This window comes from Podarcis vaucheri (assembly GCF_965113315.1).
Source record: "Podarcis vaucheri genome assembly, chromosome: 13".
NCBI lineage: Eukaryota > Metazoa > Chordata > Lepidosauria > Squamata > Lacertidae > Podarcis > Podarcis vaucheri.
Window position 1 is genome coordinate 761,345 of NC_138751.1, and position 15,259 is coordinate 776,603.

Sequence of the window (15,259 nt, forward strand, 5' to 3'; positions counted from 1 at the left end):
TTCTGCCCCCCAGGGTCTCCTCAGGCCAGAGCCACTTCTCCCCCCCACTCAGCCCCTCTTCCCCTCTCCTTCTTCTGGCCCCCAAGATTCTCCTCAGCCCCTCTTCCCCTTCTCCCTCAGGCTCAGCCCCTCTTCCCCTCTCCTTCTTCTGGCCCCCGAGATTCTCCTCAGGCCAGAGCCACTTCTCCCTCAGACTCAGCCCCTCTTCCCCTCTCCTCCTTCTGGCCCCCGAGATTCTCCTCAGGCCAGAGCCACTTCTCCCTCAGACTCAGCCCCTCTTCCCCTCTTCTCCTTCTGGCCCCCGAGATTCTCCTCAGGCCAGAGCCACTTCTCCCTCAGACTCAGCCCCTCTTCCCCTCTCCTTCTTCTGGCCCCCGAGATTCTCCTCAGGCCAGAGCCACTTCTCCCTCAGACTCAGCCCCTCTTCCCCTCTCCTTCTTCTGGCCCCCGAGATTCTCCTCAGGCCAGAGCCACTTCTCCCTCAGACTCAGCCCCTCTTCGCCTCTCCTCCTTCTGGCCCCCGAGATTCTCCTCAGGCCAGAGCCACTTCTCCCCCCAACTCAGCCCCTCTTCCCCTCTCCTTCTTCTGGCCCCCGAGATTCTCCTCAGGCCAGAGCCACTTCTCCCCCCGACTCAGCCCCTCTTCCCCTCTCCTTCTTCTGGCCCCCGAGATTCTCCTCAGCCCCTCTTCCCCTTCTCCCTCAGGCTCAGCCCCTCTTCCCCTCTCCTTCTTCTGGCCCCCGAGATTCTCCTCAGGCCAGAGCCACTTCTCCCCCCGACTCAGCCCCTCTTCCCCTCTCCTCCTTCTGGCCCCCGAGATTCTCCTCAGGCCAGAGCCACTTCTCCCTCAGACTCAGCCCCTCTTCCCCTCTCCTTCTTCTGCCCCCCAGGGTCTCCTCAGGCCAGAGTCACTTCTCCCCCCCACTCAGCCCCTCTTCCCCTCTCCTTCTTCTGGCCCCCAAGATTCTCCTCAGCCCCTCTTCCCCTTCTCCCTCAGGCTCAGCCCCTCTTCCCCTCTCCTTCTTCTGGCCCCCGAGATTCTCCTCAGGCCAGAGCCACTTCTCCCTCAGACTCAGCCCCTCTTCCCCTCTCCTTCTTCTGGCCCCCGAGATTCTCCTCAGGCCAGAGCCACTTCTCCCTCAGACTCAGCCCCTCTTTCCCTCTCCTTCTTCTGGCCCCCAAGATTCTCCTCAGCCCCTCTTCCCCTTCTCCCTCAGGCTCAGCCCCTCTTCCCCTCTCCTTCTTCTGGCCCCCGAGATTCTCCTCAGGCCAGAGCCACTTCTCCCCCCGACTCAGCCCCTCTTCCCCTCTCCTCCTTCTGGCCCCCGAGATTCTCCTCAGGCCAGAGCCACTTCTCCCTCAGACTCAGCCCCTCTTTCCCTCTCCTTCTTCTGGCCCCCAAGATTCTCCTCAGCCCCTCTTCCCCTTCTCCCTCAGGCTCAGCCCCTCTTCCCCTCTCCTTCTTCTGGCCCCCAAGATTCTCCTCAGCCCCTCTTCCCCTTCTCCCTCAGGCTCAGCCCCTCTTCCCCTCTCCTTCTTCTGGCCCCCGAGATTCTCCTCAGGCCAGAGCCACTTCTCCCCCCCGACTCAGCCCCTCTTCCCCTCTCCTCCTTCTGGCCCCCGAGATTCTCCTCAGGCCAGAGCCACTTCTCCCTCAGACTCAGCCCCTCTTGCCCTCTCCTCCTTCTGGCCCCCGAGATTCTCCTCAGGCCAGAGCCACTTCTCCCTCAGACTCAGCCCCTCTTGCCCTCTCCTCCTTCTGGCCCCCGAGATTCTCCTCAGGCCAGAGCCACTTCTCCCTCAGACTCAGCCCCTCTTCCCCTCTCCTCCTTCTGGCCCCCGAGATTCTCCTCAGGCCAGAGCCACTTCTCCCTCAGACTAAGCCCCTCTTCCCCTCTCCTCCTTCTGGCCCCCGAGATTCTCCTCAGGCCAGAGCCACTTCTCCCTCAGACTCAGCCCCTCTTCCCCTCTCCTCCTTCTGGCCCCCGAGATTCTCCTCAGGCCAGAGCCACTTCTCCCTCAGACTCAGCCCCTCTTCCCCTCTCCTTCTTCTGGCCCCCGAGATTCTCCTCAGGCCAGAGCCACTTCTCCCTCAGACTCAGCCCCTCTTCCCCTCTCCTTCTTCTGGCCCCCGAGATTCTCCTCAGGCCAGAGCCACTTCTCCCTCAGACTCAGCCCCTCTTCGCCTCTCCTCCTTCTGGCCCCCGAGATTCTCCTCAGGCCAGAGCCACTTCTCCCCCCGACTCAGCCCCTCTTCCCCTCTCCTTCTTCTGGCCCCCGAGATTCTCCTCAGGCCAGAGCCACTTCTCCCCCCGACTCAGCCCCTCTTCCCCTCTCCTTCTTCTGGCCCCCGAGATTCTCCTCAGCCCCTCTTCCCCTTCTCCCTCAGGCTCAGCCCCTCTTCCCCTCTCCTTCTTCTGGCCCCCGAGATTCTCCTCAGGCCAGAGCCACTTCTCCCCCCGACTCAGCCCCTCTTCCCCTCTCCTCCTTCTGGCCCCCGAGATTCTCCTCAGGCCAGAGCCACTTCTCCCTCAGACTCAGCCCCTCTTTCCCTCTCCTTCTTCTGGCCCCCAAGATTCTCCTCAGCCCCTCTTCCCCTTCTCCCTCAGGCTCAGCCCCTCTTCCCCTCTCCTTCTTCTGGCCCCCGAGATTCTCCTCAGGCCAGAGCCACTTCTCCCTCAGACTCAGCCCCTCTTCCCCTCTCCTTCTTCTGGCCCCCGAGATTCTCCTCAGGCCAGAGCCACTTCTCCCTCAGACTCAGCCCCTCTTTCCCTCTCCTTCTTCTGGCCCCCAAGATTCTCCTCAGCCCCTCTTCCCCTTCTCCCTCAGGCTCAGCCCCTCTTCCCCTCTCCTTCTTCTGGCCCCCGAGATTCTCCTCAGGCCAGAGCCACTTCTCCCCCCGACTCAGCCCCTCTTCCCCTCTCCTCCTTCTGGCCCCCGAGATTCTCCTCAGGCCAGAGCCACTTCTCCCTCAGACTCAGCCCCTCTTTCCCTCTCCTTCTTCTGGCCCCCAAGATTCTCCTCAGCCCCTCTTCCCCTTCTCCCTCAGGCTCAGCCCCTCTTCCCCTCTCCTTCTTCTGGCCCCCAAGATTCTCCTCAGCCCCTCTTCCCCTTCTCCCTCAGGCTCAGCCCCTCTTCCCCTCTCCTTCTTCTGGCCCCCGAGATTCTCCTCAGGCCAGAGCCACTTCTCCCCCCCGACTCAGCCCCTCTTCCCCTCTCCTTCTTCTGGCCCCCGAGATTCTCCTCAGGCCAGAGCCACTTCTCCCTCAGACTCAGCCCCTCTTCCCCTCTCCTTCTTCTGGCCCCCGAGATTCTCCTCAGGCCAGAGCCACTTCTCCCCCCGACTCAGCCCCTCTTCCCCTCTCCTTCTTCTGGCCCCCGAGATTCTCCTCAGGCCAGAGCCACTTCTCCCTCAGACTCAGCCCCTCTTCCCCTCTCCTTCTTCTGGCCCCCGAGATTCTCCTCAGGCCAGAGCCACTTCTCCCTCAGACTCAGCCCCTCTTCCCCTCTCCTTCTTCTGGCCCCCGAGATTCTCCTCAGCCCCTCTTCCCCTTCTCCCTCAGGCTCAGCCCCTCTTCCCCTCTCCTTCTTCTGGCCCCCGAGATTCTCCTCAGCCCCTCTTCCCCTTCTCCCTCAGGCTCAGCCCCTCTTCCCCTCTCCGTCTTCTGGCCCCCGAGATTCTCCTCAGCCCCTCTTCCCCTTCTCCCTCAGGCTCAGCCCCTCTTCCCCTCTCCTTCTTCTGCCCCCAGGGTCTCCTCAGGCCAGAGCCACTTCTCCCCCCCACTCAGCCCCTCTTCCCCTCTTCTTCTTCTGGCCCCCGAGATTCTCCTCAGGCCAGAGCCACTTCTCCCTCAGACTCAGCCCCTCTTCCCCTCTCCTTCTTCTGGCCCCCGAGATTCTCCTCAGGCCAGAGCCACTTCTCCCCCCCGACTCAGCCCCTCTCCTTCTTCTGGCCCCCGAGATTCTCCTCAGGCCAGAGCCACTTCTCCCTCAGACTCAGCCCCTCTTCCCCTCTCCTTCTTCTGGCCCCCGAGATTCTCCTCAGGCCAGAGCCACTTCTCCCTCAGACTCAGCCCCTCTTCCCCTCTCCTTCTTCTGGCCCCCGAGATTCTCCTCAGGCCAGAGCCACTTCTCCCTCAGACTCAGCCCCTCTTCCCCTCTCCTTCTTCTGGCCCCCGAGATTCTCCTCAGGCCAGAGCCACTTCTCCCCCCCGACTCAGCCCCTCTTCCCCTCTCCTTCTTCTGGCCCCCGAGATTCTCCTCAGGCCAGAGCCACTTCTCCCCCCCACTCAGCCCCTCTTCCCCTCTCCTTCTTCTGGCCCCCGAGATTCTCCTCAGGCCAGAGCCACTTCTCCCCCCCACTCAGCCCCTCTTCCCCTCTCCTTCTTCTGGCCCCCGAGATTCTCCTCAGGCCAGAGCCACTTCTCCCCCCCGACTCAGCCCCTCTTCCCCTCTCCTTCTTCTGGCCCCCGAGATTCTCCTCAGGCCAGAGCCACTTCTCCCCCCGACTCAGCCCCTCTTCCCCTCTCCTTCTTCTGGCCCCCGAGATTCTCCTCAGGCCAGAGCCACTTCTCCCCCCGACTCAGCCCCTCTTCCCCTCTCCTTCTTCTGGCCCCCGAGATTCTCCTCAGGCCAGAGCCACTTCTCCCCCCGACTCAGCCCCTCTTCCCCTCTCCTCCTTCTGGCCCCCGAGATTCTCCTCAGGCCAGAGCCCCTTCTCCCTCAGACTCAGCCCCTCTTCCCCTCTCCTCCTTCTGGCCCCCGAGATTCTCCTCAGGCCAGAGCCACTTCTCCCTCAGACTCAGCCCCTCTTCCCCTCTCCTTCTTCTGGCCCCCGAGATTCTCCTCAGGCCAGAGCCACTTCTCCCTCAGACTCAGCCCCTCTTCCCCTCTCCTTCTTCTGGCCCCCGAGATTCTCCTCAGGCCAGAGCCACTTCTCCCCCCCGACTCAGCCCCTCTTCCCCTCTCCTTCTTCTGGCCCCCGAGATTCTCCTCAGGCCAGAGCCACTTCTCCCCCCCACTCAGCCCCTCTTCCCCTCTCCTTCTTCTGGCCCCCGAGATTCTCCTCAGGCCAGAGCCACTTCTCCCCCCCACTCAGCCCCTCTTCCCCTCTCCTTCTTCTGCCCCCGAGATTCTCCTCAGGCCAGAGCCACTTCTCCCCCCCGACTCAGCCCCTCTTCCCCTCTCCTTCTTCTGGCCCCCGAGATTCTCCTCAGGCCAGAGCCACTTCTCCCCCCGACTCAGCCCCTCTTCCCCTCTCCTTCTTCTGGCCCCCGAGATTCTCCTCAGGCCAGAGCCACTTCTCCCCCCGACTCAGCCCCTCTTCCCCTCTCCTTCTTCTGGCCCCCGAGATTCTCCTCAGGCCAGAGCCACTTCTCCCCCCGACTCAGCCCCTCTTCCCCTCTCCTCCTTCTGGCCCCCGAGATTCTCCTCAGGCCAGAGCCCCTTCTCCCTCAGACTCAGCCCCTCTTCCCCTCTCCTCCTTCTGGCCCCCGAGATTCTCCTCAGGCCAGAGCCCCTTCTCCCTCAGACTCAGCCCCTCTTCCCCTCTCCTTCTTCTGGCCCCCGAGATTCTCCTCAGGCCAGAGCCACTTCTCCCCCCGACTCAGCCCCTCTTCCCCTCTCCTCCTTCTGGCCCCCGAGATTCTCCTCAGGCCAGAGCCACTTCTCCCCCCGACTCAGCCCCTCTTCCCCTCTCCTCCTTCTGGCCCCCGAGATTCTCCTCAGGCCAGAGCCACTTCTCCCTCAGACTCAGCCTCTCCTCCTCCTCCCGCCTCAGCTCCCGCCTCAAAACTCCCTCCGAAAAGGCGCCTCTCATCTTCCCGCCCAAAGGGCTGGCCCCGCCCCCGCCTCTCTGGGGAGCCAATCAGAGAGAGAGGCTCCCGCCCCCTGGTGGCGTCTCTGAGGGACTGCAGCTCCAGACTCGGCTGTCCATCTCTCCCTCTCCCTCTCCCCCCCCCCGCCCCCCTTAGTCTTGCCCCCTTTCTGGATCTGCCTTGCAAGTGGGGCTGCTCTGAGGGGGGCTGAGCCCTCACTGCTGGGCCAGAAGGAAGAGGAGAGGAGAGAAAGGAGGAAAGGGCTCGTCAAAGGCTGCCGCGAGATTTGCTCCCGCGAGATCTGGTCCTCTGGTTCTCTCAGCCGGGTGAAGAGGCACTGAGCTGGATTCCTAGAGAGGACCAGAAATGCAGGAGCCCAAGCCCCGCCCCCCAGCCCCTTCCTGTCAGAGGAGGCAGCTGTTCTCTCCTCGGAGGCGCCTCCTGCGTCCAGTGAGTCTCCCTCTCTTCTCGCTTGGGGGGGGGGAAGGGGGACCCCCCCCAAATCAGGGAGCAGAGGGTCCGGGGGGGGGGGAGGGATCCACGAGAGTCCTCTAGGCCAAGCAGGAGCAAGGCAGGAATCTCCCCTCAAATGCTGGCCAGACCCATGGCTGCTGCCTTTGGGAGCCCAGGGAGGGAAAGGTGGATAGAAATGCCATGAGGGAAGCCAGCCAGTCACTTGCTCCCTGCTTTCCATCGCTTTCCGAGTCATCTTCCAGCGCAGCTCCGCATGGAGGGCATGGCAGAAGCAGAGCATGGAGTCCCCTGGCCACAAAGGGACTGAGGCTGGCACACGAGTGGGATGTTGAAGCGGACACTCAAGGGGGTGGGATCCAGAAGTGCCCCACGCAGATGTGGGGGGTCGGCTGTGTCACATTCGTAATTACACAGCCACCCTCCTGAATTCCCAGGGCAAATCCCCGGATTAAAACACAACCTTGAAAACAGTTGCAATCACAGAAAGAAGGTAAGTCCTACTTTACCTGCTTTTGAGTTCTGTCCTTTGGCCTCACCCACTTGGCCCTCAGGGCGTTTCCCAGATGAGGATCTGGCCCTCAGAACAAGGGAAAAAGGACCCCATCTCCGTAGTTTGTCTTGAGGAGGTGGGAACTCCTCGCTATAGCCTGGTTTCCACGTTACACTTGGTATGAATGACTCACTTGTCACTCACTGTTCTGACTTTATTCCTTGACTGCAAACGCGGAAAGGCAGGATCAACCAGGCTGATTCATTTCACAGAAATGCCTTCACTTTCCTGCACATCTGGGACGGTCACTTTCCTTCTCCTTTCTCTTCTTTCGCAAAGCCCAGCCTTGGTTCCTAGCGAGACTCATCCTCGCTTGCTCAGAGAACATTTTTCTCCTCTTCTCTGTGTTGTGATTTTATAACAGAACAATGGCTTTTCTTTGTTGGATTTTCTAGCGCCTCTAATTTGGACGACCAGAACTTGGCAGAGGGCCAAGGGGATCCTTCCTGTCTCTTGGAGGCTTCCTTAGATCACACATGGAAGAGCAAGACTCAGCTGGCCTTGAAGCAGGAAGAGGCCCGGCCATGGAAACGGGAAGCAGTGCAGGATTCTGGGAAGGCTCTGGGCAGAAGATCCTGGGAGAGGAGGACACCCTCCGCTCAGAGGTGCAGAGCCAGCAGTTCAGCTGGTTCCGTTACCAGGAGGCTGAAGGACCCCGAGAGGTTTGCAGCCGACTCTACCACCTTTGCCACCAGTGGCTGAAGCCAGAAAGGCACACGAAAGCTGAGATGCTGGACCTGGTGATCTTGGAGCAGTTCCTGGCTGTCCTTCCAGCGGAGATGGAGAGCTGGGTGAGGGAATGCGGAGCAGAGACCAGTTCCCAGGCAGTGGCCCTGGCCGAAGGTTTCCTCCTGAGTCAGGCGGAGAGGAAGCAGGTGAGAGAGACTTTCCTCTGGATGCTCCCAAGGGGCTCCAAGGAGGGAGCAGGACCCTAAATCTCATCCTTTTTCGGAAAGCTACCAGATGCTGTTAAATTTTTTGTCTCTGTCATTCCTATTCTGATTCTTTTCCCCATCTCTGTTTTGAATCCTTGTTGCTGCTTCAGGGAAAGGATCCGTTTACTGAATTGTGTCCTGATTCCTCTGAAGTAGAGAAGTCTCTGTTGGACACCAGAGATAAGCCACTGGGTAAGAAGGAAGGAGTATTTTCTCAGTTTGGTCCCATTCTGTTGGTGTTGAAAGTAATCTAGTGGTTCTTTTGATCTTTTTGGGGAAGACACTTGAGGCCCAGAGCCCAGAGGAGCCTGATATATAATTTTGCACAATTAAATCTGAAATAGGTATAGGGGAGTATTTCTTAATCTGCAGTTAGAGATGCACTGCTTCACCTCTGAGAGAAGCATCCTGCACTCCTGTCTCCCCACTTCCCTTTGTCTCTCGCAGGTGAAAGAAGGATGCTGGCAAGACCTCCTCCTCCATCTCTTCCTCCTGGTGGAGGGGAAGCAGCGGCTGAGGAACCAGATCAGGTAGGGGGAAGGAGCCTTGGGGGGAAAGAGGCTGGGGGGGGAGACAGGGCGTTTCTGGGGTCAAATGAATCCCCTCTTGCTCTCTGTCAAAGCTGCCCTTAACAAAGGCTGAAAATGCCATTAATGAAGGTTTGTGTGCTGAGGATAAAGAGTAACCCCTTCACCTTAACTCTGAATGTCACTAGTATTATTCATGATAAATTGTCTTTGGGACATCTGGGGAGTCTTTCCATCCCAGAACAACACACAGGGAGAGGAGAGAGGGATTCTTCCATTTGGCAAACTGGAATGCTTGCGTAGACATATTGATCTGAATAAAACAAGGTGGAGTTCCACCCATTTTCACTAAGATTCCTACCCATCATTAAAATACACTATGAAAGAACTCCATTAAAGCATTAAAATAAGCACCAATAATCCGAATGTGCAGCAGACCAATGCAATTAAAACAATCCAGGCAGGAAGCAAAAGAGCAACGTGCAGGAAATAATCTTTATGCTGCCTAAGAGAAGGATATTTTTCTTTCAGAGCTCAGTTTCTTTTGAAGATGTCACTGTTTGTTTCACGGCGGAGGAGTGGGCGTTGCTGGATCCTGCCCAGAGAGCTCTGCATAAGGAGGTTACAGAGGAGAATCGTGGTATCCTGGCCTCTCTCAGTAAGGCTCCTAGTTGGATCATGAGATCTGTTCTGAAATTCCATACATGTATCTCTATTGTGATGGCGCTCAATAGGGCTGCCCTCAGTAGCTGGGCTTCCAACACCTCCACAAGTCACCTTGAATGGAGGACTGTTTGGGCTGGGAATGTACTTCCTCCAATTATGCCTTTCTAAACAGAGATCTTAATTGTCAGGGGTCCCTTTAGAATCATAGAATCATAGAGTTGGAAGAGACCTCAAGGGCCATCGAGTCCAACCCCCTGCCAAGCAGGAAACACCATCAGAGCACTCCTGACATATGGTTGTCAAGCCTCTGCTTAAAGACCTCCAAAGTAGGAGACTCCACCACACTCCTTGGCAGCAAATTCCACTGTCGAACAGCTCTTACTGTCAGGAAGTTCTTCCGAATGTTTAGGTGGAATCTTCTTTCTTGTAGTTTGGATCCATTGCTCCGTGTCCGCTAATCTGGAGCAGCAGAAAACAACCTTTCTCCCTCCTCTATCTGACATCCTTTTATATACCTTTACCTTAAACAGAGATCAGGCTGCTCTGAACTGCCCAAACCTTTTAAAATGAGGCTTCATTTTTAAAAGGTAAAGAACCCCTGACCCTTAAGTCCAGTTGCGAATGACTCTGGGGTTGCAGCGCTCATCTCGCTTTACTGGCCAAGGGAGCTGGTGTTTGTCCGCAGACAGCTTCCAGGTCATGTGGCCAGCATGACTAAGCCGCTTCTGACGAAACCAGAGCAGCGCACGGAAATGCCGTTTACCTTCCCGCCAGAGCAGTACCTATTTATCTACTTGCACTTTGACATACTTTCGAACTGCTAGGTGGGCAGGAGCAGGGACCGAGCAACGGGAGCTCACCCCGTCGCGGGGATTCGAACCGCCGACCTTCTGATCGGCAAGCCCTGGGCTCAGTGGTTTAGACCACAGCACCACCCGCATCCATTCATTCATATATATATATATATATATATATATATATATATATATATATATGCAGGTTTTGGTGTCTTCGGGTGTCTTCCCGTGTAAGAGTCGGGGTGTCTGTGCGACGTTTCGACGAGGTCTCACTCGTCATCTTCAGGCTGGTGCTTTCGGCTTCTTGTTACTGGAACAGAGCAGAGTCTGGTGTTTTAGTTCCTATAAATACTGTTGAGGGGTGTGGTGTATAGCCTCCAACGTTCTGGGCAGAGAGGAAGTTCCTAGATTAGTGTGCCTTTTCTTCTTTTGTTCCTTAATTACTTGAGGGATATCTTGGGTGATTTCATGAGTGATATTCTGAATATCACTGGGTGGGTCATTAAGTGTAGATTAGTTGCTAAAGCTTTCGTGTCTTGACCTCTTGAGCTTGTGAAGAGTTTTTCTGAGAAGATGGCTGTGCTGCATTTAGTTGTGCTCTGGCTTGGCTTCGTGTATAGGGGCGAGCTATGGTTTTGTGCCTTGTGCCAGCCAGATCTGTGTAGGGATTGCAGGGGGGTGCAGCATCCGGAGGTGCCACTATAGTTTGGCTACTGGATGGAGTCTGTAATATGTCTGTGGAGAGGGTCTGGGTTTGGGTCTGGTGTGGTTGATTGGTGACGGCGTTCTGTGTGCCTCTGGTTCTGGTGTCGGTTTTTGTGGGGAGGGCTAATTTCCAGATGTCTGGCAGGCGGGACGTGTCGTCACGCTTGTTCATGTTGTGAGGGTGTTTCTCTATCTCGATGGCTTCCATGATTATTCTCTTGTGGTGATGTTCCATGTTAAAGAGCAATTTGGAATCTGCAAAATTAATTTCGTGTCCTGTTTCTTTCATGTGTTGGAAAAGAGAGGAAGTTTTTTCTTCTTTTTTGACGGCATTCTTGAAAAAACTTCCTCTCTTTTCCAACACATGAAAGAAACAGGACACGAAATTAATTTTGCAGATTCCAAATTGCTCTTTAACATGGAACATCACCACAAGAGAATAATCATGGAAGCCATCGAGATAGAGAAACACCCTCACAACATGAACAAGCGTGACGACACGTCCCGCCTGCCAGACATCTGGAAATTAGCCCTCCCCACAAAAACCGACACCAGAACCAGAGGCACACAGAACGCCGTCACCAATCAACCACACCAGACCCAAACCCAGACCCTCTCCACAGACATATTACAGACTCCATCCAGTAGCCAAACTATAGTGGCACCTCCGGATGCTGCACCCCCCTGCAATCCCTACACAGATCTGGCTGGCACAAGGCACAAAACCATAGCTCGCCCCTATACACGAAGCCAAGCCAGAGCACAACTAAATGCAGCACAGCCATCTTCTCAGAAAAACTCTTCACAAGCTCAAGAGGTCAAGACACGAAAGCTTTAGCAACTAATCTACACTTAATGACCCACCCAGTGATATTCAGAATATCACTCATGAAATCACCCAAGATATCCCTCAAGTAATTAAGGAACAAAAGAAGAAAAGGCACACTAATCTAGGAACTTCCTCTCTGCCCAGAACGTTGGAGGCTATACACCACACCCCTCAACAGTATTTATAGGAACTAAAACACCAGACTCTGCTCTGTTCCAGTAACAAGAAGCCGAAAGCACCAGCCTGAAGATGACGAGTGAGACCTCGTCGAAACGTCGCACAGACACCCCGACTCTTACACGGGAAGACACCCGAAGACACCAAAACCTGCATTCCTGTACCCGTGAAAATCTACGAAAGCATATATATATATATATATATATATATATGCATTTTTACATTCTATAATGTTTCAACAACAACATTTAAATCTAAACAAATTCAGCCTACATTTTCTGCCACTTCCCTCCCACCCCCAACTCTGGGGTTCCTTATTTGATATTCTATTCTTACTGCATAATCAATTCAAATCTATTTGCAAATGTATCCTTATACTTATACTTCCTTTAACTTACTTCTAATTGCTCATATTTATGTCAATCCTGCTAACATTTTCAATTGTTTTCAGTTTGTCTTTATATATTCAGCAAAATTTCCCCATTCTGTTAAAAATAAGTATCTCACGTTGATCTCTTATTCTTCTGGCAAGTTTGGCAATCTCAGCATGTTACGTCAGTTTTACTTGCCAGTTGCCTTTTGTTGGTACTTTTTCTTTCCGTCTTTGGGTGTATACCAGTCAGGCAGCTGTGGTAGCATACATATACAGGTTTTCCCCCTCATCTTTGCCTACCTTTCCCCTCATTATACCTGAAAGGGAAGTTTCTGGTTTTTTAACAAAGATTATTTTCAGCATTTTTTTCAACTCGTTATAAATCATTTCCCCGAAGACTTTTACTATCTTACAGGAACACAATATGTGAAAAAGGTACCTTCCTTCACTTGACATTCCCAGCAGGCATTTGATTTGGTCTTGTACATTTTAGCTAAGTTACTAGGAGTCAAATACCATCTATACATCATTTTCTTTTAACTCATAACATGCTGTAAATTTCAAATCTCCATTCCACAATCTTTCCCATGCTGCCATTTCAATGTTATATCATCTATCCACTGCTCAATGTATCATCAGCGATTTGACCTGTTCATGTTTTGTCTACCATTCTAATAATATTTTGCCATTATGGTTTCTATTTCCCAGCAAGTTTTTACATTTATCCCAAACTATATATAAGTTTTTCCTAATAACATGATTCATGAAAGCTTTATGCCTTTCAGTTTTTCCATACCACAAATATGCGTACCAGCCCAATTTATGATCATGCCCTTCTAACTACAAAATCTGAACAGTTCTCAATGTTAACCACTACTTTAACCAGTAAAGGCATAATAAACAGTGGTAACTTGGTTCTCAAATGGCTTAGTTACCAAACAAATCAGCTACCAAACGCTGCAAACCTGGAAGTGTTCCAGTTTGCGAACATTTTTCAGAAGCCAAACGTCCGACGTGGCTTCCGCTTGAGTGCAGAAAGCTCCGGCAGCCAATTGGAAGCTGAACCTTGGTTTTCGAACACTGGCAACTCCATTTCATTCTTAGGCTCTGATCTGTTCCTCTCTTTGTTGCAGGTGGTGATGAATTAGAAGCTAAGAACCAGCGAATCCGTGACAAAATCCACACAGTGGAGAACCCATGTCAAAATGAGGAGTGTGGAGAGAGCTCTCATTCCTCATCCCATCCAAGAAATCCCATTGGGAAGAAAACGTATCAGTGCTTGGAATGTGGGAAGAGCTTCCATCAGAGGTCCCATCTCACGGCCCATCAAAGAATTCACACAGGGGAGAAACCCTATCAGTGCTTGGAGTGTGGAAAGAGTTTCAACATGAAACAAAATCTCACTACCCATCAAAGAATTCATAAAGGAGAGAAACCTTATCAATGCTTGGAATGCGGGAAGAGCTTCAGTACAAAGGCCTATGTCACTTCCCATCAAAAAATCCATACAAGGGAGAAACCATATAAGTGCTGGGAATGTGGAAAAAGCTTTGACTGGAAATATAATCTCACCTCCCATCAAAGAATTCATACAAAACCTTTTCAGTGCTTGGAATGTGGAAAGAGCTTCAGTGAAAGCATCAAACTCACTGCCCATCAGATAATTCATACAGGGGAGAAACCATTCCAGTGCTTGGAGTGTGGAAAGAGCTTCTCTCGGAGTGACTCTTTCACTTCCCACCAAAGAACTCATACAGGGGAGAAACCCTATCAGTGCTTGGAGTGTGGAATGAGGTTCACTCAGAAAGGAAGTCTCACTTCCCATCAAAGAACTCATACCTGGGTGAGCCCACATAAATGCTTGGAATGTGGAAGGACTTTTAGTCAGGACTCCTATCTCATTTCCCATCAAATAATTCATACAATGGAGAGACCGTATAAATGCTTGGAATGCGGAGAGTGTTTTAGTCAGGAGTCCTTTCTCACTTCTCATCAAAGATCTCACAGCAGGGAGAATCAGATTCCCCAAGAATCATTGAATTGTTGCATTGGATTGGATGGTGAGAGTCATCTTCTCCAGCCCCCTGCAATGAAGGATATTCAACAAAAGAATTCATGACAGATGGCCATCAAACCTTTGCTTAAAATCCTTCAATTCAAGAAGAGTCCAACACCACCTGAACTTCTTTGTTCTACAGTCAAACAGTTCTTGCTGTCAGAAAGTTCTGCCTGATGTTTCATCAGATTTTCCTTACTTGTATCTTGAATGCATTGGTGTGTCCTTCCACCAGAACAGAAAAAAACAAGTTCACTCAATCTTCCATGGCACAGCCCTTTCAATGTTGGAAGATGTCTATCACTTCTCCTTCTCCTTCTCCATAATAAACATCCCAGCTCCCTCAACCATTTCTCCGAAGTCTTAGTTTCCAGAGTCTTGATCCCCTTGGTCTCCCTCCTCTGCACCATTCCAGCTTGTCAGGGATGAAGCAGATCCAGAACTCTGGTTCAAAAGGTTTGGCCCCAGAAGCATCAAAGCCATTGTGGAGACAGAATGTGTGCAACACAACATTCCTGCATTGCAGGGCTTGGAGTGGAAGACCCTTGGGGTTCCTGCAAACTGCATGATTCTATGATGATGCAGCCTAGAATGGCATTAGTTGGGGGTTTTTTGCTGCTGCACCTCACTGTTGACTCACTACAAGCTTGTGGCCTACTAAGAGCCCTTGATCCTTTTCCAATACAGTGGTACCTCGGGTTAAGAACTTAATTCGTTCCGGAGGTCTGTTCTTAACCTGAAACTGTTCTTAACCTGAGGTACCACTTTAGCTAATGGGGCCTCCCGCTCCTGCCACTGCATGATTTCTGTTCTCATCCTGAAGCAAAGTTCTTAACCCGAGGTAATATTTCTGGGTAAGCGGAGTCTGTAACCTGAAGTGTCTGTAACTCAAGGTACCACTGTATATGCATGTTATTCCTGCCTACGTGCAGAACTTGATATTTGTCCCTACTGAAATTCATTTCTTGCATTCAAATACCCCCTTTCTCCCCAAGGTTCTCCCCCTCTTCTTTTAATCCTGACAATAACCCTGTGAGGTTTGTCAGCATGTGAAGCAGTGCCTGGCCCCTTAAGGCCACCTGGTGAGCCTCATGGCCGAGTAGGAATTTGAACCCAGGTCTGCCAAGTCATACTCTGACACTAACCACTATACCACCCTAGCTCTGTCATGAGACTCTCAGAAATTGTGCCTTTGTGCGCTTCTGCTTCACGTTTAGGCGCAGTGTTCCGGTCCTTGTTTTTAAAGTTGTGTACACCTGTATCAAAACAATAATATAATAGTGCATTTAAGGTACTGTTAGCTAGGGGGGCAGAAAGGGTGAGTAACCATCTACCTTGGTTCTCGAACTTTATC

At 53.1% G+C, this 15,259-nt stretch overlaps 3 protein-coding genes across 6 annotated transcripts in view; all 3 read left to right on the top strand.

The window, feature by feature from the left end:
- The window catches only part of LOC309517977 (uncharacterized protein), a 68,060-nt gene extending 53,808 nt beyond the window's left edge, over positions 1-14,252 (top strand). For 2 of the 3 annotated variants that reach the window (XM_082197713.1, XM_082197714.1), the window contains exons 4-6: positions 8,223-8,305; positions 8,834-8,960; positions 12,983-14,252. In XM_082197713.1, the coding sequence (XP_082053839.1) occupies positions 8,223-8,305; positions 8,834-8,960; positions 12,983-13,968 (1,196 nt within the window). In that variant the 3' untranslated portion in view covers positions 13,969-14,252. Of the gene's footprint in view, positions 1-7,885; positions 7,968-8,222; positions 8,306-8,833; positions 8,961-12,982 lie in introns of all 3 variants that reach the window. The other variant, XM_082197712.1, reaches the window with a different exon arrangement.
- LOC309518030 (uncharacterized protein) overlaps positions 1-15,259 on the top strand; it is a 118,403-nt gene that overhangs the window by 47,833 nt on the left and 55,311 nt on the right. The window lies entirely within an intron of this gene.
- Positions 6,204-7,795, top strand: LOC309518110 (zinc finger and SCAN domain-containing protein 31-like). Of its 2 annotated transcripts, none has more exons than XM_082197952.1 (2): positions 6,204-6,266; positions 7,236-7,795. In XM_082197952.1, exon 2 carries the CDS (start codon positions 7,317-7,319, stop codon positions 7,773-7,775), a length of 459 nt encoding a protein of 152 aa, XP_082054078.1. In that variant the 5' UTR covers positions 6,204-6,266; positions 7,236-7,316; the 3' UTR covers positions 7,776-7,795. The 2 variants fall into 2 exon arrangements, with proteins under 2 accessions (XP_082054078.1, XP_082054079.1); XM_082197953.1 differs by lacking the exon at positions 6,204-6,266 and adding an exon at positions 6,600-6,780.